The 23546-nt window shown below is 36.0% G+C and overlaps 1 protein-coding gene across 1 annotated transcript in view; it reads right to left on the reverse strand.

The window, feature by feature from the left end:
* HMCN1 (hemicentin 1) overlaps window positions 1–23546 on the reverse strand; it is a 526172-nt gene that overhangs the window by 153882 nt on the left and 348744 nt on the right. The window contains exons 49-57 of the mRNA XM_060131555.1: window positions 22175–22366; window positions 18483–18656; window positions 17083–17196; window positions 16095–16240; window positions 11345–11495; window positions 9826–10020; window positions 8223–8336; window positions 3676–3863; window positions 1969–2065 (exon numbers count right to left, since the gene is read on the reverse strand). Coding sequence (XP_059987538.1) covers window positions 1969–2065; window positions 3676–3863; window positions 8223–8336; window positions 9826–10020; window positions 11345–11495; window positions 16095–16240; window positions 17083–17196; window positions 18483–18656; window positions 22175–22366 — 1371 coding nt within the window. The remainder of the gene's footprint in view (window positions 1–1968; window positions 2066–3675; window positions 3864–8222; window positions 8337–9825; window positions 10021–11344; window positions 11496–16094; window positions 16241–17082; window positions 17197–18482; window positions 18657–22174; window positions 22367–23546) is intronic.

A 23546-nucleotide genomic window follows, 5' to 3' on the forward strand; every position in this document is an offset into this window, starting at 1 on the left:
TTTGCCAGGTGTGTAACTTTGGGCGTGTTACTTAGTCTCACTGAGCCTCAGCTTTTTTATCTGTAAAAGAGGTATAAAATAGTACCAACCACCTGGGGTTATTGAGATAATTAAGTAAAATAACATATATAAAACACCTGGCACAGCACCTGGTAGGTATCAAGCAGTCAGTGTGTTGTGTTGTTACATGCAGAGTTGAGCCTTTATTGAGCAGGAGTGCTGAGAAGGCGTGGGCTAAGAGAAATGATTGATATGCTGGTCCATGAAAGTTAGACTGGATGTGAAGGAAGGTAAAGACACAGAGGGTTGAAAAATAACTGGGAGGTCAACAGACTGAAGGTTAGAGTCCAAAAGAAGCAAGCGATATTGTACAGGGAGATAACAAATGGTATGGTTTTAAGTGAAAAAAATTTAAACTGTTTCTCTCCCACATGAATTTTCCAATATTTAAGTATGGGTTCCTGACTGCAGGCAGGAGCTCAAGACACTGTTAACCAGTAAAAGAGGAAACCCCCCCTCCTGAACTCCAATTCTCAATAGTAAACACGAGTGGCTTCTGCCTCTCAAGTCAGGCAAGGCTCCCACTTCAGGTGTTTTTCCTATGCATTACAAAGAGGAAATGGATATGAAGGAAATATAATAAAGGAACAACAAATATTTATTTAGCAACTACCATGACTTTAGACAAGGTTCAGGAAGACCAAGGTCCGTAAGAGATGACCATTTGCCTACAGCATTTATAATAAAGTTATGGGATAGACGTGAAGATACAGATGTATAAAGATAAAAAGGTAGAATATGTAACTGCTAAAACTGGGGTATTTACAAGATGCTTTTGACCACATAAAGGAGGAAAAATTAATTCTGCCTTGGGGAATCAGGAAAAATGATCAACATTTTTATTTTTCAACATTTATCCTACTGAACTTCACAGATTAGAATACAAATTAGATTACAGATTACTTTAGATTACTTAGATTAGTACAGTATACTTTCACAATGATTATATTTGCTTAATTTATTCTTCCGGGGAATTCATAACACATTTCTTCTATTTTGGTCAGATTTACTCAAAAAAAACTTGCTAAGCACTGGGAATAAAAAAAGGTAAGAGTGCTTCAAATATCTGTTACAGAAACACCAAACATTGCTAGACATCAATACTCCCTATATATCGCACCAAAAAAAGAATATCCATTATGCTAAATAAAAGTCGTTTGAAGGAAGACATTTTTCAGTAATGTCAAATTTCAGCTATTTCCAAAATGAGCTAGAATTTTGATTATGAATCACATGTTTAAAGAAAATCTTTTATAATAATTGTTCAGCATTTCCAATTTAATATTCTGGAAGCAGCTGTGCATGATGAAAATAAAACTAATTATTTATGGCTGACACCTAACTGCTTTTTTAGCAAAAAGTTAGTATTTATGGAGTGTCTAGCATTTATTGAGAACTTAGAATCTAATAAATAAATTAGGTGTACTGATGGTTTTCAGGAATTATTTAACTCTATAAAGTTACTTTTTCTTCTTTAGGAAGTATATTACATACTGGAGGGTGTAACTCAACATGAATTCTACAATTGAGGACAGAAACTGGTTCCAACAAGGCCCAGTGGGTAAATTTTTATGGGTAGAAGAGCTATATTTGGTTCTAACTTCATATAAACTTGTAATCTTTGGGATTTCAAATTGTGATTTTTTTCTTTTTTTACTTTCAAATATGTAGGAGTAGCTATTTTTTCTTAAGGGACTGAAATAATATAAAAACAGACTCCCTAAAAGATTTGTACTTTATAAATCGCACAAGCTGTGGTAGAAAGAAAGAAGGGGAAAGGCTGAATGAATGCAGGCTCCACACACTGTTCAAGTTAAAAAATGCAAAATAAGTGTACATGATCTAAAGTACAGTTTTCCTGCTTTTTCAAGCGTACTCTAACAGATGTTTTTGGAACTGAGCTCTTACCATGAACATTGAGGTTAAAATATTTTTTGGCACTTCCAGCTGTGTTCTCAGCAATACACACATACCTGCCGATATCTGTTATTTGAGTATTTAGAATCTAAGGAAAAAAATGAAGAAATTCCAACTGAAATTTTTTTATAAAGCAACTTGTCAATTTTTGAGAATAAACAATACATACTCTTTCTAGCTAATACCAGATAAGCATAGGAAAAAAATTTTGTACATAATAGTGCTGATGCTGGTTTTTATTAGTCAGGTCAATCAAATAAATATTTATAAAGATTCCTAATCAGAAAAGGCAAATTTATACATACTTGTATATTGGCTATGAAAAGTCCCAAATCATTCTCCCACTTTCCTATCTACATCCCTGGTGGTGTGACTGTGAAGCTTCTCCCATCAGGGAGTGGAGTAAAGATGGAGAATTTGTGTTGGCCTTGTGACCGGCTTTGATCAATAGAGCGTGATGGATGTGACAGTCTTCCATTTCAAACCTAGACCATGTGCACCCTGCCACCACTATGTGAGGAAACCGGGACTAACCTGCTGGAGGGCGAGAGATCAGGTGGGAAGAGTCAGCCTCGTTATTGCAGCTGAGGTCCCAGATACGTACAAGAGCCCAGCCAAGATCAGCAGAGCCACGGATTCAATCCACAGCATGCAGACACTCGAGTTAGCCTTGCCAAGACCAGAAGAATCACCCAGCCAACCAGAAAGCTTGTGAGCTAAATAAATGCTTATTGTTTTAAGTTGTTTGGAGTGGTTTGTTTTATGTAGCAAGAGTTAGTTAATATAGCAGTTATATTTTCTTTTTTTTATTATACAGAAATTTCTGTCCATCTATATATCTTTTGGCTCTAGCCAACAGAAATATTTAAGTATTTAGCTAGAGGTTGTATGAGCATCAAAAAGAAATAGTCATGGTGTTCAGAAGATACTTTGAGAATTAAAGGTTATTTACAAGCAGTGAAACTCATACTTTTTTTTTTTTTAATAAAGAACTCCATGGGATAGGACCTATCCCATGGAGTTGGATACACTGATGCTTAGATTGTTGGATACACTGATGCTTAGATTCTTGGGCCTATACAACATCATTAATATGTTTGGGAAATAATTTCTTAAGTTGCATCCTAACGAAAGAGTTGGTGTTAGTTTTATAAGTGCCTATCTTCCTTTTAAGACCCTCGAAAAGAAAAATATAGACATGCCCATTAGTGAACAACAACTCAGGATATTTATGTGGTTTCCATTATTCTTTATCATCAATTCTTTGCCAATAGAGGACAAATTTTAATCTATAGGGAACCTTAAAGCACCTAGAATTTAATCATCAGAAATCTGCAATGGAAAGAATTGTAATAATTTGGTTTTTATCACAGAGGCCATATTGTAGTAAATTTAGGGGTGTGTGTGTGTGTGTGTGTGTGTGTGTGTGTGTGTGTGTGTGTGTGTGTGTGTGTGTGTGTGTGGTGTGCTGAATGTACAGATAACCTCTGGAAGAATTCACACAAAACCGTTAATGGTGGTTACCTCTGATAGTGAGAAAAGAATGAGTAAGAAGAATTTTATTTTATATATCCTTTTTATGATTAGTTATTTTGCCAATATTTATAAACCAAGACAAATTATTTTTAAAAGCAAAAAGACAATTATTATAAAATACAAAGTCAAATAGCTATTTTTAATTAGATTTTTTACTTTTACCTGCAGAATTCTTCCATTAGATAGAAATTTATGATGCTCATCTTCTAGCAAGAACTGCCCATCTTTTTGCCAGGAATTTCTTGGGGTGGGGCTGCCACTGGATAAACACTCCACCAGCATGCTCTTGTTCACCAGCACGGTGACCTCTTCAGGCAGATCCCTGTCTGCTCCCTGGATAACTGGCGGCACTAATAAGTGATTGCAACAGAGAGATAATGACAGGAAACAAGGTCTTTTCTAAATTATTCTAGTTTTCTGACAATTTAAAAAAGTTTGGGATAATAGAGGGACAAAAGTTGAAGAGGAATCCATGATTCTGAAGTAACACTTTACACTAATAAATTCGGGGGGGTGATAAATCTGTGTAAATTTGGGTTTATTCTCTTCCCTTTCTTTACCTATCCTGGACTAACCCCTCCCATAGTTTCCTTCGCATTTAGGTTAATCCCAATTCTTCCCCAATACATCTTGTCTAGTTTCTCTCTCAGCCCCTTCCACGGGCCCTCTGGGTTTGCAAGCACACATGCAAGTGGCATCTGCACAAATTAACAGTTAAGTCTACTTGGTCATCTAGACAAGCCAGGTAAATCTTTAAAGTGTATTTGAAATGTACAGGTTTGGTCTCATTTGCAAGGGAATTGTCTGGGCTACTCAAACTGTGTTTCCCCAGCCTCGGTATCAGTGGTATCATGATAAGCATCACCTGGGAGCTTGGCTAGAAATGCAGATTTGGGGGTCTGACTGAGCCTTCTTTAGTTGGCATCCCTAGGAGGGCCAAAGAAGTTTGTGTTTTAACAAGGTCTCCACGTGATCCTTATGCATGCTAGAGTTTGGGAAGCCATGCTCTAGATCTTTCTACATATATTCATTCTCATTTAAAACAATAATATAGAATCAATCCAGGTTCATGCCCACCTGATGTTAGACTAGTCAGTTATGAAAAAACACATACTATCTGTAGAATTTTAAAAAAAATGGAAATGTTAAACCAGGAATGCATGTGTTGGCTGCTTTTGTAAATGTAGAAATTCATTTTCAAAATGAATAATCACTTTGTTTTGTTTTGAAAGCTTAGGTATTTTGTTTTACTCTCTTAAAATGTGCCATATCTTTATCAATCAGTAAAGAATATATGTTTAATGCAGATGCCTTCTTGTAGTATTTGGGTCTCTCCAAAACTAAATTGAAAGTCTATAAGGCAAATAATCAAGGTTACAAGGCCCCATAATAAAATTTCAATGTTATTTTGAATGCAAACTTTCACAGTCAAAATTATATGATTTTTTGCTGTACTTTAGATAACACAGAATATATAGGTTGAACTGCAGATTAGTAAATAATAAACTTGAATTTCAGATTAAATGAGGCCATCAGTACCTCCACACCATGAAAACTGATCAAATGAAATGTTGGTACATAAAGATTCAATGTTTTCTTGAAAGATTTCAATGTTTCTGGAGCTGAATCATTAGGAGCTACCAGGAGATACACTACAGGCCCAAGGTCTGACCTGTAGAGGCTTCCACCGAAGCTCTTTGCTCTGACCTGCCCTCCAGCTGGATTACACCTCTCAGAATTGTTCTTAGTGGCACTTAGGAGGTAAGCATCAGACACTGTGAAGTATTCCTAATTTAGACAGACTTTGTGGGCTCTTTTTTTTTGCTTTGTTCGTACTTCTCTAAACTCATCTCCAACATGCTTTCCAACTTCCTCCTAATTAAAAATAACAGACTGAAGACATGAACATCTCCCTTTGACAATCAATCCCTAAATTCCATTTCAATTTAACCAAATTCCAGTTCTTCCCTATAATAATATCTATAATATCTTGCTACTTTATCAGATCCTTCCACTTAGTCCTAAATTCCTTCCAAACTTAGGTCAAATTAAGCCAGGTGGTCTAAGATATTCCTTCACTGCTCTTGATGATGTTAGCACTGATTTTAATTGTCTTCTTATCACTACCTTGTAGACTTTAAAATCTATGTTGATGACCCATCCCACCCTAGTTTCACCTCTACCCCACTTCAGCCAGCCACAGACTGTCATACCTTGGACCATTCAACATAAACACTTCTGCCCTTTGCAAGTTCATAAGCTCCTTGAAGAAGGTCTGATGTCTACGGTATTCACTGCTGTATCCTCAGTGCCTGGCATAGTACCTGGCACACAGTAAGTGATCAATAGATATTTGTCAAATAAATGAATTTTGAATTCTTGGGTTTTCTCTATTTCACGTCTTTTCAGGCTTCCTTCATAAGCTGGCTTTTTGTTCGCGCTGAAAACTCTAGCCCTTCCACTCCTCCCCCTTACAATCAATCTATCAGCCTTCCTGCAAGCTCATTTTTCCTCTTCTTCTGCCTAGGTCTCAGAGTGGGTCATTTCAGCGATGCTCTGTCTCACTGCACATGCTATGTCCCTTACCCTCCAGCGCTTCCACAAAGTGTACCTTTGTTACCTTGTGGCACTGCCTCCACCCTTAGGTCACATCATCTGTTTTTTCTACCTCTGATCCCGGGTTAATGAGGGTGGGTGCAGAAAGCTATGACTAAGCCCAATAGCTCCAACTTCAGTGTTTGACTATCACACCCCCCACAGTGGCAATCTCTAAGGTTCTCTGTTTTCCACAGGCCCAAATACCAGCCCTGCCACTGTCTTTCTTGTTCTCATACTTAAGGAAAGGACTAAATACATTTGATATACATTCCCACATATCCCTTCTTACCATTCCAAGGTATGGCAATTCACTACCATGAAAGGCTAGTTGACCCCTCTCGGTTTCTTGATTGCATTGTTCCCCTGTTCTAGAACTTGCTCCATCAATCCTTGCCCCCTCCTCCCATCAACACACATACTTGAAACTTTAACTTGTCTCTTTCTGTTGGATCATTTTCCTTGTTCTATAAGCGAGTTCAAATCTCTCTTAAATATGTTTTTTCAAAGAAGCTCTCTTCCTAAAACTCTATTTCACCTCTTCCTGCCTCTTCAAAATGTCTTAAGAGTACTCTATATTTGTTTCCTTTTCTTTCTGATTATTTGCTCGATATTTATCCTTTTGTTCTGTGGCTTTGTATCGCACCATACTATACATAAATTGATCTTCGGAATTTCACTAATGATTTCTTAGTTTAAAATGGCCTTTCCCCCCAGTTTTTCTTCTCTTAAACTTACTTTAGCATTCCATACTAAACCCACTTCTTGATAACCTTTTCTATGCCTTGAATAGGTGATATGGTAGTTTACTACTTTTCATTAACTCCTCAGATTGTTTCTCCTCTATTTTCTTTTTCCTGTCTCCTACTTGTAAATGATCCCACAATGATCTTTTATTTTTTTTTATCTTCTCCTAAGCTATCTATAACCCTTTCTGTTGGAAATCTCATGCCTTTGAATATCACCTGTTTGTGGATAACTCTCAACTCTTTATTCTTAGTTCAATTCTCTCTCCTGTGTTGTAGTTCCTTATTTTCAATGTCTCATTCAACATCTTCCTAAGTATCTTGGTATCATGCCAAATTCAATACGTCCAAAACAAAATTGACTTCCTTCTTCCCAAGTTATGTTGTTTTCCCAAATCTTCTATTTTTATTGCCCTTGCTATAATTTTCTTAATCACCCAGGATAAAAATCTCAGTGTCATCTGTTACTCTCAGATAAGTGCCTAATGCTTCATATCACTTAATCACTTCCTCTGTAAAACCTTTCATACCAACTGCTTCCTATAAATTCCTACTGCTACTTCTCTAGCTCAACTCCTTCTCATGGAAGCATCTATTTGTTCCTGCTTCTAGTAGCATCACCTTTCTTTGCCCTTAAAGGTGCAATACTTCTTCTACTCTCAGTCCCTGCATTCATAATATGACTGTGATCCAAGGGTGGACATATTTATTACGCCTTATCAATTAGGCCTCTTGGCCTCTGTAATTGGTTCAGAAATGGATATGTGAGTCATGCTTGGCCAGTTAAAGCCATGGAAATCCAATTCTGGGACTTCAGTTGTAAATACTGGATAAGAAGAGCTTTCACTTTGGATGTGAAACTAAGAAGATGTAAGATTATAGAGTTTCCGGGGGCCCACTTGCTATCCAAAGGGATTCCCCACCTGAGAGTGATGCTAACAGAGAAAAACAAAGCCAAGAGAAAGAGAAAGGTAAAGTTTCTTTACCTTTTTTGAGCCACAGAAGTGGACCTCTTTTGAGCCACAGAAGTCAGATATGACTATAGCCAGCTGTATTCTGGGACTCTTTTGAGCCACAGAAGTCAGATATGACTATAGCCAGCTGTATTCTGGGACTTTTCAGGTTCATGAATCAGTGATTCTCTCTCTCTTTTTTTGTTTTTTTTAAGCTAGTTTGTTATTTGATACTTCAGGAGTCCTAACTAATGTGCTTTCAATTTGTGTGAGACAGCTCCCTGGGAAAGCTATCAGTTTCTGATTATCTTTATGTCTCTAAAATGCTAGTGCAACATCATGCAAACATTAGTTCCTCAAAAAACTTTTGCGTGAAAGAATGCATAATAAACAAAAAAACGAACGAAAAACTCACAGAGTACACGGACATCATACTGAAGGGAATCTTCTCCAGCCTCATTCACAGCCACACACATATATCTCCCAGCATCTTCCACTTTAGCCCGGGGAATCTGTAACACTCGCCCTCCTGAAAATATATCCCAATACATATTTTTACTTCTCTAAATCTTAGAGTGAAAGTGATCATAAACAGAGATATAATTTTTCAGGTCTAATGACTTCTTTACATTTCCTTTTAAGGCTCTTACTTCATCCAGTGTTTCAGCGTTAATCCCACACACCACATTTAGGACAAACACTGCATTATTGAAAAGTGACCCAGCATATGAATGAGACCTCCTGAGAACTAAATAGCTTGTATAGAGCAAGGGAGGAATGTTGCTCCATGTCCCTCTCACATTCCATGTGGAATGTTGCTATGTGGTGACTTCTTGCTTTTACAGTTTTGAACACATGTAAAAGAAGTTTACACTGTTGGAGGCAAGTACTGATTTGAGAAAATAATAGCCAAGGATATAAAAGGTATAAAGTATACCTTTATACATATGATCTTGAAAGAATAACTGTATTTTTTAACTTTTCATGTTGATGTAATATCAAACTTAGAGAAAAGTCGCAATAATTATATTAAAAATTTTACCTGTGTTTATCAATAATTTGTATTTCAATCCAATTGTTTGATCTCTGTCATAAAAATGTACATATTAACTTTATTTATATATATAAATGAGTAATACTCTCAAATGATTCAGAAAAAGATTGAGAGTATATTGGAGACATGATGTCCCTTCACCCCCTAAATATTCATAAATATGTATTTCATTAAAAGAAGGTATAATGATCAAAATCAGAAAATGTAAAATCCGTGAAAAAAGTACTATTGAACCATAGTCCATATTCAAATTTCACTATTATTACAATACTGTCTTTAATAGCTATTTTTCCTTAAGCCCAGATCCAATTTAGGATCACATGTAGTTGTCATTTCTATCTAGTCTCTTTTCTTTTTTTGCCAAGACATTTTTTTATTTAATTGAGATGAAATTTACATACATTGGAAGGCACTGGGCTTTAAGTGTACCATCTGATAAATTTTGACAAGCCTATTTGAATGTTCGCTAAAAGTAAATAGAAGCCTTGAAAATATTATTTTTCCACAATTTAAAGACCTCCTTTTCCATCGATAAACATGTAATAACTAAAATATTTGAAACTAAAATCTTTACTATTGATTTATGAGAAATGCATTTAATAAACTGAGTAATAACCATTTGCAAATATATTCTAGAATTTATCATTAATAATGTACAGAAACAAAACTGATTATTTCCTCACACTATTTAGAAAAATGGAGGCACAAGGGAGCCAAAGGACTTTCTTAAGTTGATAGAATGATCCCATAGTAGATATGAAAATTAACTAGGTATTCTAGCCTGTGTCAAATTCTCAGCCTAGACTCTCCTAGCTTGAAGCTACATAGATACCAGTGGCATTCAGTATCCTGTGTCAGTTAAATCACAAGGCCAAAAAGTCAATCAATTTGACTGGTCTAATAAATGAGAAGAAACACATTTGACAGAGATTCAGATTTTCACCCTGTTCCTAGCAATCTTTACCTGGTAAAATCAATACTCTATCACTTGAGGTCAGAGGGTGACCATCTTTATACCATGTCAGTGTAGGAGGAGGAGCAGCATTTGTCTCACAGTAAAGAGAGATGGGATTGTTGATGATCACATCCTTGGCTTCACCACTCCTGCCAGTATCCAGCATGTTTCCTATTTCCCAGAGCTTGTGAAAACTTGGAGGAACTATGGAGAAAAGACATGAAATTTTGGACTCATGTAAATGACAGTGTCAATCCGTTAAAGAAAGATCTTGGCTGTATTTTCACAAGAGTGATTTGTACATGTAATAAATTAGACAATGTGAAAATACTGTCAAGTACTTACACACCTACCAACTTAGCCCTTAGCTAAAAAAAGTAATAGACAGAAGTCAGAGCTGGTTCTCCAGTGGAAAAGCAAGAAGTATGGAGCTCAGAATGTTGCGCTCATGCTTTGCTTTCCATTTTTGTTCAAAGGCTCTAGCATTTAGAAGATAAAATGTCCTGCTCTCAGGAAGGACCTACTATGATAAACATGGCTAAAGAATATGATCATAGCAGGGAAAACTAATTTTGAGAAATCATTAAAAAATACTGGCTCAATAGAGCATTTCCCAATGATTTGTCTTATTCAGAAAACTAAAGAAGTTATGCAGCCATATATTATATTAAAAAATATAATGGGACATACTCAAAGTTTTCTGGGTGACAACTATGAACTTTCTAGAAGGCAATTTGCCTGTACATCAAAAGCACTGCAAAAGTGTATAACATTTGACCTAAAATTTCCATCGTTAACAACTTACGAAAAATAAAAACTGTGTAAGAGTTTTAGGTATAAAGATGTTCAATGAAGCATTATATATGAGTAGTAAAAGCTTGGACACACCCACACATTCAACAATAGGAGTCTGGTTAAATAAAGATTTGGATACTCAACTGATAAAACAGGTATAGTTATTAAAAATCATGTTGAAGGTAATAATATCAACAATAATAGCAAATATCATTTCTTAAGCATTTTGCTAAGAATTTTATATACTTTATCTAATTTAGTACTCACCACAATTCTACAAGGCATTAATTCTAAAAGTGAGAAAATGGGTTTTAAAATATTTAGGTAACTTGCCCAAGTCACAAAGCTTGAAGGAGCCTAAATCATCATTCAGTTCCAAGTGTGACTACTTTAAATTCTGATATAATGTTACATTAGCTTTCTGATAAACGTCATGGTATAATGTTAGGGGAAAGCTAACGTAACAGAGAAGTACGTATTGTGTGGTCCCAATTTATAAATGAAGTATGCATTTACAAAAATATATCAGAAGGAAACACATAAAAATAACTGAGGTAATCCTGAATGATGGGATTTTTTTCTTTGTTAATTTCTTGAGTCCAAGTTTTCAATAATGAATTTATATTATTGTCAACAGAAAAAAAACATTAAAATAAACCAAGTCAAATCTCTTTTTCATTGCTTTGCCGGATCATATAAATTAAATTACATACAATAAACATATTAGTATTACCTTGTATATTCACATCAAAATCCAGCTCATCTTCACCTGCGATATTAGACGCTATACACGTGTATCGTCCAGTGTCTGATATTTGAGCCTCCCTGATTTGAAGTGTGTGTCCACTGGCAGCAATAGTAACATGATCATCTGCTTTAAGGGGCTGTGATTCAATTATAATAATGTTATCATTAAGTACTCCAGTAATAAGCCTCTAAAGAGAGTGAGAAAAGAACTACATATGTATATAAGAAAAAAAAACCAAACAGCTTATGGTGTGGATTTTTAAATTTTAAAATTTTCAGTCTGATAGGAGATACAATGTTCATTCTGGAATACTCATTATTTTAAAAACTGGAACCAAAAGCGAAAGAGGAGGGAAGGATAAATTAGAAGGTTGGGATTAACATATACACACTACTATATAAATCAGATAACCAACAAGGACCTACTATATAGCACAGGGACCTATACTCAATATTTTGTAACAACCTATAAGGGAAAAGAATCTGAAAAAATTAGATATAGATAGATAGATAGATAGATAGATAGATGATAGATAGATAGATGATAGATAAACTGAATCACTGTGCTGTACACCTGAAATTAACATGATATTGTAAATCAACTATACTTCAATTTTTTAAAAAATCTGGATTCAAAGCTCATTTTGCAGCAGAATGAAGTATCGAAATCAATTAGCTGCTATCTTTGCTTTCAATGGTAACAGATATTTGCCACATATATCATGTGGAGTATAATACCAAATAGGACCCCAATATTAGGAAGAATAAGCAGGTTGGGGGTCCTCTATATTATTTATACTTGATCTCCTGAGATTAAACCAGCTTTAAAAAAAAAAGTATAATCCTCTAGGAGTTAAATGTATAACTGAGTCCTATAAACTTACCCTATTTCTGTAGTTTGTGATAAAGTGAAATTGAGCCAGAGAACAGTTTTCTTTATGTAAAGAAATAAATAATAATGTGCAAAAAAAAAAAAAAAAAGTACTCCAGTAAATCCTCTAGGGCACCATGCAGTTGAGAGTTTTTATGATTCTTTAATAAGTAAAAATAAAAATTTAAGTGAAATACTCAAGACAATAACAATTTACTTTGAATAAGCTGTTTTTGAGTAATCATGTCTTTATTTATTGAAAATTGTAATTCCTATAGTTTACATCTATGCCCGCTGTTTCTGAGTGGTGCATTTATAAATTATTTATGATGAAAAATGTTCTTAGGTGCCATATCCATTTATCCATGTTGGAGAAAAATAACTTCAGCTGATCCCACATTGTAGTAAAAAAGTGTATCTTTTCTTACTATTTTGTAGCAAATGCTAGAGTTTTATAATGAAAGATTGAAGGCATTAGCATAGCCTGATTTAAAAATCACTACTGCTCATTCAGAAACATCATTACTTCATAAATGAGAAAATTTAACCTAGATATATTTATATTATGATCTTTTATTGAAAACATTACCGACATTTAATAGGACATTTCTCATCTTCTAAACATTTCCGAATATACTAAATTCCCTCTTATTCCTTGAAAATTTTAGTTCCTGGCTCACTGTTACTCCTTCCAATGACACTCTTCTCATAATTCTCGGTGATTTCAATACCCACACAGACAGTCACCAATGCTTTGTGCTCTCAGCTCCTTGACCTCCTTTCTATTTTTTTTTGCCCCAACACTCTCTCAGCCACTCAATAGGAGAGTCATACCTAGAACTTATAATTACCAATAATCACATCTCTTCAGAATCTCAGTTTCAAGTTCTCACTTTCTGACCATCACCTCTTAACTTACTAACTCTTTTCCTCTAGAATCCCAACTCCCATTATTTTTTGATCCCATGGGAGGACCCAAAATTCACTGAACTTGCAATCTTTTCCCTATCACTCACTCTCCTCCTGACCCAGAGAAGGTCTATTATGGCAATCACTCCTTGTACAAACTTCTATAAAAAAATCAACTCTTTTGCCCCCTCTCCCTTTATTTTATTCCCCTGGAAAAACTGGTTAATACCAGTTTCTGTCCATTCTGAACATCCCCTGATCTACTCAAGAACATTGCTCCAGCAACTGTGTCCTCTCTCATGTGAGTCATCATCAATTGCTTTCTTTCCACTGGATGATTTCAATGTGTATACAACAGTATAATTTCCGCCTTAAAAAAAAATCTCATTACACTGCAGCCTAACTCCACATTCTTCTATTCTGCTTTATAGGCAATGACTTTAAAAAGTTTTCTACCTTTGCTGTCTCCATTTCCTTCCATCTTTTCTTGAATCCTCCAATAAGGCTTTCACCATCTCTACTTGACCAAAATGATGTTGTCAAGGTCACGTGACAAGTGACATCCATGTTGCTAAATTTACTGATCAATTCTCAGTCTTTATTTTACCTGATCAGTGGGATTTAACATGGTTTAACTGGTCTTTATTTTGAAAACTTATTTTTCCTTCTTTTAGGACACATCACTCTCTGCCCCACAACCTCTAAACGTAGGAGTACCCCAGGGCTTGATCCTCGGACCTCTTCTCTTTCTACCTAAACTCACTCTTCTAGTGATCTCATGCAAAACCTTGGACTCATCTTTGACTCCTCTCTTTCCCTCACATCCTGCTACCACCTTCATCCAAGCAATCACCATCTATCTCCTGGACCATGGCAATAAATTCATTTCTTCTTCAACTAGTAAAGAAGCCAATATAATCTTTTTAAAGCCTTAAGTCAGATCACATCACTCCTGTGTTCAAAATTTTCCAGAAGCTTTCCATCAGAATAAGGCCAACTGATCTACAAGCAGTATGATTTAACCCCAGCTCTCACCTTTCTCTGTGTTCCCACTGATCACTGCACTCCAGCCAAATGCCTCAGGGCCTTTGCCCCTTGCTAGTCTCTCTAGAATATTTTCCTCTCAGATATCTCATGTCTGCTTCCTTCAGTTCCTGTGAGTTTCTGCTCAACTATCACCTTATCAGTGAGGCATTCCCTATTGTAAGAGGTCACACCCTTCACACTCTCTATTCGTCCTGACTGAATTTTCTTCATAACATTTACCTTATCTGGCACACTGTATGCTTTACTTGTTTGTTTAGTTTTCCCCTCCCCCCAAAACTCCATATGAGCAGAGATTTTTTGTCTGTTTCCTTCATAGCTGTATCACCTGCACCTAAAATAGTGTTTGGCAAATACTATGTGCTCAATAAATAATTTGGGACGCAATGTATCATTATTAACATTATATCACATATAAAGATAGTATAATTTAAACTTTCCATGTCAAAGAAAACCTTCAGAGCATGAATAAGCAAAACACATAGATTCTATCAAAACTTATTGTGGTTAATGCTGCCAATATTTTTGGTGGCTTTTCTCAAAAACACTGTTTCACTCAAGTAGTGTTGCTTATCTGAGAAATGAGCTAGCAGAAGAAAGGATATGGAAAATAAACAAAACCCAGTATTTTCTGTACACATTTTAGGGGACCAATCCCAAATCTTGAAAAATTCAGCAATTTAACTAAAGCATCATAATTGGATCAATTTCAGTCTGGATGTGAAACTAATTTAACTACTCATTATGAAATTTTAAAAAAACAGCCCTAATTCCTAGTACAAATCTAGACTTTACCCAACTTTTATGTGTGTATGTGCTTGTGTATATGTGTGCACGGGTATAAAATGCAAGGAATGAAAAGGTTTTAGGTAAAATTAAAAATAAAATATTAAAATTTGAAAGGTGAAAGGAATTGTTTCCATGCAAACTCATATAGAGTTGATATTGTACCATGAAGTATGCTTGTAGTCAGAAAAGAAACTGTAAACAGAACATGGTGGGAGTTCCATATTTTTCCGTTTGCAATGGCTTCCAGATGAAATTTGCTTATTTTATGAGATATTTTTTTTCCTGGCTGCCAGGATTGCAAAATCCATCTGTGATCTGAAATAATAAAGTTATATCTTTCTGCATCTTAAATCATGACTCTGACCTGAACGTCTACAACTGGAATTTGACTGACCATTTGGTTGATTATGTGTAAAACAGGATAAACATCAGCTTAGCTATGTGACATCTGTATTAAGCAGAGTGTTAACAGCAGCTAAAAAAAATCTATTTTGGTCTTAAAACACCAGCACATATGTTTTTAAAACATGCATGTTAGAAAATAAGTTGAATGAGAAATAAGGGCGTGTGGTCTGAAAGCCAGATTATGTAACTGAAGGATGTGTCTTTTATTGAAAGTTCTTCATTGCCCCCAATTAATTGTATTGAGCACTTAATCATCACATTTAGCTTATTTTTTCCATCTTGGAACATTAAAAATGTTACCCTTTGTAAAAGAGTTAAAGGTGTTTAGAGAAAGTTCTGAATAAACTTAGCACCTGTGTTATACCTATCATTCTAATCTGGCTACTGTCTTTGTGTTTCTTCTCCACAAAGTTTACTTACTCTGAAAAACCACAGAGCACAAAAACCATTCCCCAGTGGGAAGGTGGCTGGATTTTCCAAGACAATTGCTAACGTGTATTAAAACAGTCCTTCAAACTTTAGAGTGATGAAATAATACTAAAATTGTTGAACACGGTTCAATTTTTTTGCAGTTTTATACTCTAGGAGCATGGGATTGTGCTAATTTTAAGGTCACATTGATTCTCTGAGTTATCTGTGTCTGGGTGTTTTGTTTTTTAATTTAACTGGCCATTTTAGTCTATAAAAAAACATCAGCAAATGAAAAAACTTGACTGGCCTGTCCATCCTTGTACCAGCTGAGGGAGGCAGAAGGAATTGCATAGGCTTCACATTCCAAGGTCAGGGTGTTGTTTACTTTGATCTTCACTTCTTTGGGGGAAACACCTGGCCCCAGGAGGTCTCTTTTACTGATTATGGGTGGAACTGCATAAACACAAATATTAAAGTATTAAACATTAGTTCTTTTAAATGGAATGACATGGAACACAGTGAGGATCACTTAATAAGAAAACAAGGAAATAACTTAGGCATCTTCTATGCTCTCCTTTCATCAAGGACCCAAGTTAGCATCTTATGAAATGGCAGTGTTCATATACAGAATGTGAAGAAAACTACCTTTCTCTCCTCATCATTGTAATACTGCCATTTGTAATACTGCCAATGTCCTTCACAGAACAGTTAGTTTAGGTTGTTCCGGGTCCCCAGACACAGTCTGAGTATGACCCATAGAATGCATTTTATTAGTCACTAAGGGGAATGATTCAAAGAACAAAAGATAATAAAAAAGATGCTCTTCCTTTTTAAAAATAAAATTCTGAAAATTTATTGCCTATCAGTGGTAGCATAATTTTTTTTTAATAGGTCAATGTACAGTGGATTAGCCCAAAGTCAATGACAAACTCATCGTAGGCTGTTGAATACAGCATATATATTTAAGGAAGAGTTTTGTGCATGGAGGTACTTATATGCAGCAGAATTCAGAAGAGGGTAATTCATGAGACAAAAAGAGAGAAACTTAAGGAAGCGCCACTGACAAGTTCTCCAAAAAGCTGAAGAGAGCAGTTTTCAGTGGGCTTTCACATCTGTAAGCAACTGAAGTCATGGGCACATTGCTTAATTCAATTTCCATCTTAATGAAGCAAGCTGGGTAAACGATAAACTTTAATGATGAATATAAATAATTATGAACCCATAATGAAAAATAGAATTAAAAAAGTTAGAAAACCTGGAGAAAACTAGGAACATAGTGTTCTTTCGGGACTTACTGTAGACCTTCACTTCATAGTACTTTATCATCTCTCCGGCCTCATTAGTGGCGACACAAGAGTATCTCCCAGCACTGTCCTCCTGTGCATTTAGGATCTGCAGAGTCCTACCTCCTGAAAAGCAGTGGAACACCAAAGAATCTCTGAAGTCACAGTGGCAGCAGGGTTTGCACAAACCACCAGGTTTTAGTTCTTACTATTAACACATTTCTTCTTCTCTATGACAATTCTGTAAGAGACATTTGACACAGGCAAACTACAATACAGATGGGCATTACTTGCTGGATGGAGACATTCACTAAGTCCACGATGGTCCTCCATGGTAATGACTCTCGTGCTCACTCTGACCCTCCCCTACCTCTCTGCACATACTGTAATTAAGGTTCTTATTTTACTCTCTTCACAAATAGGTCTTCTGCCTTTGTCATCTTCTTCCTCTCATCTACCTGGCGTATCAGTAGAGATTGATCTTGCTAAAACACCATTTTTATTATGGTATCTTTCTTCCTAAAAATCTTCAGTGGTTCTCAACTGACTAAAGTATAAAGTCAAAACTCTCAAATCCAGGTATATAAAACATGACTCCAATATTCCTTCCTGATCTTATCTCCTACCTGCCCCCTTCCCTGCCATACCCACATGTACACACAATGTCTCCACTCAAGAAGGAGGTGAGGAGTCTGTTTATTATTACTTGCACATAGATACGCCATTCTCCTTCGTACTTTCCCACACTAGACATCCTGAAGGATCTGAAATCTCTCCTAACTCATTTCCAACTAACAAAATTCTATAACTTTCTTTAAGGTTTGGTTCAAGTTCTGTCTATGACAAAGCATTTCCTAACTGCTTCAGTCCACGGTGGCCATTCCTTCTTTTGAATTCTTATAAAACTTGTCACTATCCCATTTATCATAACCTATGACTATTCAGAACCCATGATTATTCATGGATTCCTGTTGTTAATTAACTTTCACATGTATTATCTCTATACATTTCTTACAGCCAGTGATCATACTTTTAAATTCTTTCTGTTTTCATACATATTGTCAGGTATTAAAAAGGAATAAATAAACTCTGTCAATCTAAATACTAACCTTCAAGGGTCAATTCAACAAAAAGTGAATTTCTACTCTTTTTGGCATTCTACGTTATATTTGAGCAATTAATTACACTGTAGTATTTATTTACTTGCCTTTTATTTACTTTACTGGTCTTTCAAAAAGTAATTTTAGATAACTTAGATTACAACATACATACAAAATACTAAAAAATAAGATAGCAATAGTACAATACCAGCAACAACATTAAGTATTTTTATAAAAATAGTCAATGATTCTGTTCTTCTGTAAAAGTAAATGGCACAAATGCAACTTGGGCATCTGAAGTGAGCTAATTACCTGGAAGAATACGGATATTTCGGTTGGATTCTAAAGGAGTTCCATTCTTAAACCAGGTGATGGTGGCTGGGGGATATGAATAAGCTTCACAGACCAAAGATGTGGGGCTGTTAAGGATAACAGTGACATCTTCAGGGATGCCATCGCTATCAACACCAGCAATTGTAGGAGATACTGAAAAAGATTTAAAACTTGATCAAAGAAATATATTCAGAAATTTCTTTATTTGTACATTTCTAAGTTTCCATAGTACTTATTTGTGTAATTCCACTCCCTAACAATTACAGAAAGAATTGATTAGTGTCCTCATTCTACACAAAAGCAGTGAGAACCTCAAAAAGCTCACAGAGTAATGGAGGAGATGACACATAAAAAGGAATCATAACACAATGTAGTATGGGCAATACTGGGAATTTTGGTGCAGGATATATGGGGGCATGGCATCCAATCCAATCTGAGGTGTGGGGTGGTGTGTGGACTCTCATCAGGGGAGATCTCCTAATGGAGCAGATTTCAAACTGAGCCTCAAAGGACTGGTGGTGGTCAGAAGGTGAAAGAAGGGAGACTACTAGGAGGAGGGAGCATATTGGGAGCAGAGTAGTATAAACAATGAGGGGCAAGCAGGAAATATATAGAGGATGGATTCAAGGGGGTCAATGCTGGAAGCAGGGGAAAGACAGACAAGTACATTTGTTCCATAAAAGATAGTGAGGGACTGAACTAGAGCAGTGAAGAAAGGCATAAAGAGGGGGGAGCAACTAAAGAAAAATTTAGGACATCAATTGGCAGGATCTGATGATAGAATTTAAGGGGTAAAGAAACCAACGTCAAATATAACTTCCAATTTTATTGCTTGGGAACGAAGCTAGGTAAACTTCAACGAAGCAAAATAAATAGAAAATATGGAAAGATTTGCTCACTTAGGGGAAGATGATTTGTTCAGTCTGAATATCTTGAATTTTAAGTGCCTGTGAGAATTCCAGGTAGAAATGTCCAACAAGCAACTGTATATAGAAATCTGAACCTTGGGAGAAGGATCAGGGTTGCAGGTATGGATTTTAAAAAGTCTCCAGTTGATAAGAGATGATCATTAAACCTCTGGGAATTAAGTTTTTGTTACTTGATGAGAATATCTAGAGTAAAATGAACGCTGAAGTAAGGACAAAACATGAGGGGACCTAATGTTTAAGAGACAGATTAAGTATGAGTCCATAAAGGAGGGAGAAAGGGAGCAACCAAAGGGGTGTAAGGATAACTGGGGAAGAGCAGTGTCCAGGAGAAAGTGATACATAATATCCAAACATTAAGATAAGGACTGAACAATGTTTGCTGGATCTAACAACAGGGTAGTCTTCACCACAGCAGTGTCAAGAATGGTGTGGGCAGAAGCCCATATGTAGTGGGACAAATATAGACAGGGAGTAGTGACTATATGAAGTGATGGAGACAGTAGAAGGTAAAGCTGAAGGTAAGGCAGATGGTGGGCATGACTGGCAGACCAAAGAAGGGGGGAAGATATAGGATCAAGGGCATAAGCAGAAGCAGTAACTGTGAACAAAAAGGATAACACCCTCTGGGAAAAGAAAGGTTAAAGACACTGAATTATGGCTGGGAGACTGGAAATTGCCAGTGCACACACCTGAACAGCCTCAACTTTATATGAAGTTTGTGAAAAGAAGACTTGAATTCAGATCCCTCATCTTCAATGAATGAGGGAAAATGATAAGAAATAAGTAACTAGGAAGCGGGTAGGAGGCAGAGAAAGGACTATAGTCAGAGAGCATGACTTGAGATGCCTGGGGTAAAGAATAAGTGATCTCCACTGTAGAGAGTCCCCAGGGAGCTAATGTCTCTTGGGAAGTCAGATTTCAGTTACTGAAAGGAACCAGAAAGAGTTTTAAATCAGGTTTCCAGAGGACAGGGATAGGATGTGGACATGAGCCAGTACTGGGAAGTGAGTCAGTGGTAGGAGGAAGGAGGCATGAGGAACATGGAGCCCTAAGAGAAGCAATGGGCTACAGGAGAGGAGAAGAAATCCAGGGCAGGGCATTTGCCTTTCATTCGCTGATGGGTATGCAGGGAAGATGGGTGTGTTAGGAGACAACTGGCTCATGAACTCTCATTCTTACTTATCCACCCATCTGTTATTCACTGCTATGTTAGGTGCTGGGGCTATATCCTTTTCAAGATAAAAAGGGTTATGTCCTAGGGAGTTTATAGTTTTATGTAATTATTACTTATATATACTATTTATTTGACACTTATTAATACATTATCCAGTATTCTGACTTAACATTTCTGGCCTATATATCTCTTCTACTCAATTAGACTGTAAGCTGCCTGAGGACTGTGTCCTGTGCGGGAGTTTCTATGTATGGGACTACATATTCCCCCAGTCTAGCCAATAACTATCAAAACATACAAACAAATAAAAAATTGCAAAAATTCGCATCCTTAATTATAGGTCAGTTTATTTAAGTAGAATGAAATGTGTTTTGATATTAGTAATCAAATACAATACATTTAGGTGGTACATTTTAAATTTCTAACGTGAGCAGAAATTAGGAATCTATTTTAATATCATTTCCAAGACATAAGTATAACTTTAATGCTGCAGAAACTGAATGTGTAGTTATTTCATCATTCCTACTCCATATATTTTCATGGTGTAGTTTTTATTGCTCTCAAAGGGCTTGATATTCAAATGTACAAGCTAATCTGTATTAAATCAGAAGGAAACCATGTGAGATTTAAAACCTACACTTGTAGTTGCAGTCTACATTTTAATCTAGGAATCTTCACAGCTTATCACTGACAATATAGAATTTACATATTATATATTAATTTCAAGGGGAGGGGATTTATCTGGGAAAAATAACTATTAATTAAATGGCAAAATATCTAAATTTGCAATGTCCAGGTAATTTACTGCACAGCAATACCTGTCAACTTTCTTCCTTTAAGATTTTTTAGGGATTAGTGAGTTAGCAAATGACACAGATAAACACACATAAAGACAGATGAGCAGCATATTATGTTAAGAAAAAGAAAATCTACGGTAGTTGCTCACCCCAGCAGGAGCAGATGTTCTGCTCACAATACTGCTACATAAGTTGGCAATGGAAGGAGGGGAAATGTGTTTTAAGACAGAGGAAAGCACACTTCTAAAATAAAATCATTTTAATGAGGTTTTGTTTTGTTTGAACCCTTCAGCCTCCCAAGGGACTGTGTTAATTCACTATCGCTCGTGAGCAAGCATACAGTTTTGGTGTGCTTGTCTGCATCTCCTCTCCTTCATCATAGTTACCAACAGAGATTTCAGTATGGGCAATTAGCAATAATGGCAGAGTCCCACAAAGAAATGATAAAACATCTCACGGTGATCCTCTTTCACTGTTGACCTGCTTCTTTTTGACCAGTATTTATTTTTCCTTTACTACTGCTTATTTAATATCTATCTTGTTCATAGTTGTACTTCACACAAAACATGGTACCTGGAATATAGTAGGTACGCCAAATGCAATGAATGAATGTATGAATTAATAAAAGAAAACCAGCAAATGTACACAAGCACTGGTCCTTCTGAAATAATGAAATTCTATGGTAGAAATATTAAGTAAACAGAAAAAGAAGAGAATTTGGCCTATTGCCATGGCTGATTCTTCAAGATTTGCAGCAATGCTTATACCTACCCAACACATTAAGACTGAAACTTCTGCTCTTGTCACCAGCTGTATTAGAAGCCAAACATGTATATCTTCCAGTGTGTGACACTTGGGCATTGGTAATCTGAAGAAAACGGCCACCAGACATAAGATGATGGGTGTCATCTTCTTTGAGGAACTGCCCATCTTTCTGCCATGTAATTTCTGGCACTGGATTCCCTATAACAAAAAGTCATTTCTGAGAGTTGGCTAATAATCACATGTCTACAGTTGGTAACTAAAAGGATGCATTTTTATTCATTTCCCTTTTAAAATATTCCACTTCTGAAACAATGCAGTAGCCACGCATTTTAAAATAAATTTGCAAACATAACTGAATTTATAATAATCATGCTATGATTTTAAAAATCTATAAGTGAAAGAGTTATGTTAGTCTCTGTGTTTAACTAAATTTATACCATACCTTAGGCTATTACAATTAAATATTTTCATAGTAAAATACACTTAAAAAATAATGGAGTATACATGTTTACTAAAATTATTACTCATGAATACCTTTGCATTCATATTAAATTTTTAAAGAAGATTTTTATTTTTGAGGGAAAGCTGTATAAAAAGGAAAAAAAAAACTTTAATTAAACAATTCAACAAGCAGATATGTATGCCAGGATTCTAGCATAGATATATAGATAGGTAGAAAGAAATATCTATTAATTATTCCTTTAATATTTATAGCCTAGAGAAAAAAGATCTTTCATATTTTTCATGGGACTTTTGTTAAATATTAAGTTTTAAATTGCTCAAACATTTTGTTTTTGAAAATTTAAAACTATAAAAACACGTTCTGTTAGGAAAGAAGATTAGGATGATATCATATTAAGGCACAACTGTATTGGCCATGGAGCTTGTTCTATGGCCCTGCCTGGGCAGGAAAGCAAATTCACAGGCCTACCCAACTGCTGAGTATAGCACACAGTCCTATCCAACTAGGAAGTATGACCAGAGAATCCAGGTAACTCAGGCCTATTCTACAGTTGCACTTGGGCAGGAAACCAAATCATTAGTCCTAACCAACTGTTCCCAGCCAATGGCACCCCCCGTCCCGACCTCACATCTAAGGCAGAGGCAGTGGCCTCACCCAAATAGAGACCCTGAGAGAAAACCCCACCTGCCCAAGGATGCTACCAGCTGACCCATCCAGAATCCCAAGTTGAGTTGAACGGTGAAGGACAATCTCTGCTGAAGCAAACCTGTAAAGTCTGGAATCAGAGACCCTTTACTCAAGTGTGCAGATACCAATACAAGGAATCAGGTAAACATGACACCTCACAGGAAACTAATAAAGCTCCAATAACTCAATAACTGACCCTAAAAAATGGAGATCTATGAACTGTGAAAT

Source organism: Lagenorhynchus albirostris, chromosome 2 (assembly GCF_949774975.1).
Source record: "Lagenorhynchus albirostris chromosome 2, mLagAlb1.1, whole genome shotgun sequence".
Lineage (NCBI taxonomy): Eukaryota > Metazoa > Chordata > Mammalia > Artiodactyla > Delphinidae > Lagenorhynchus > Lagenorhynchus albirostris.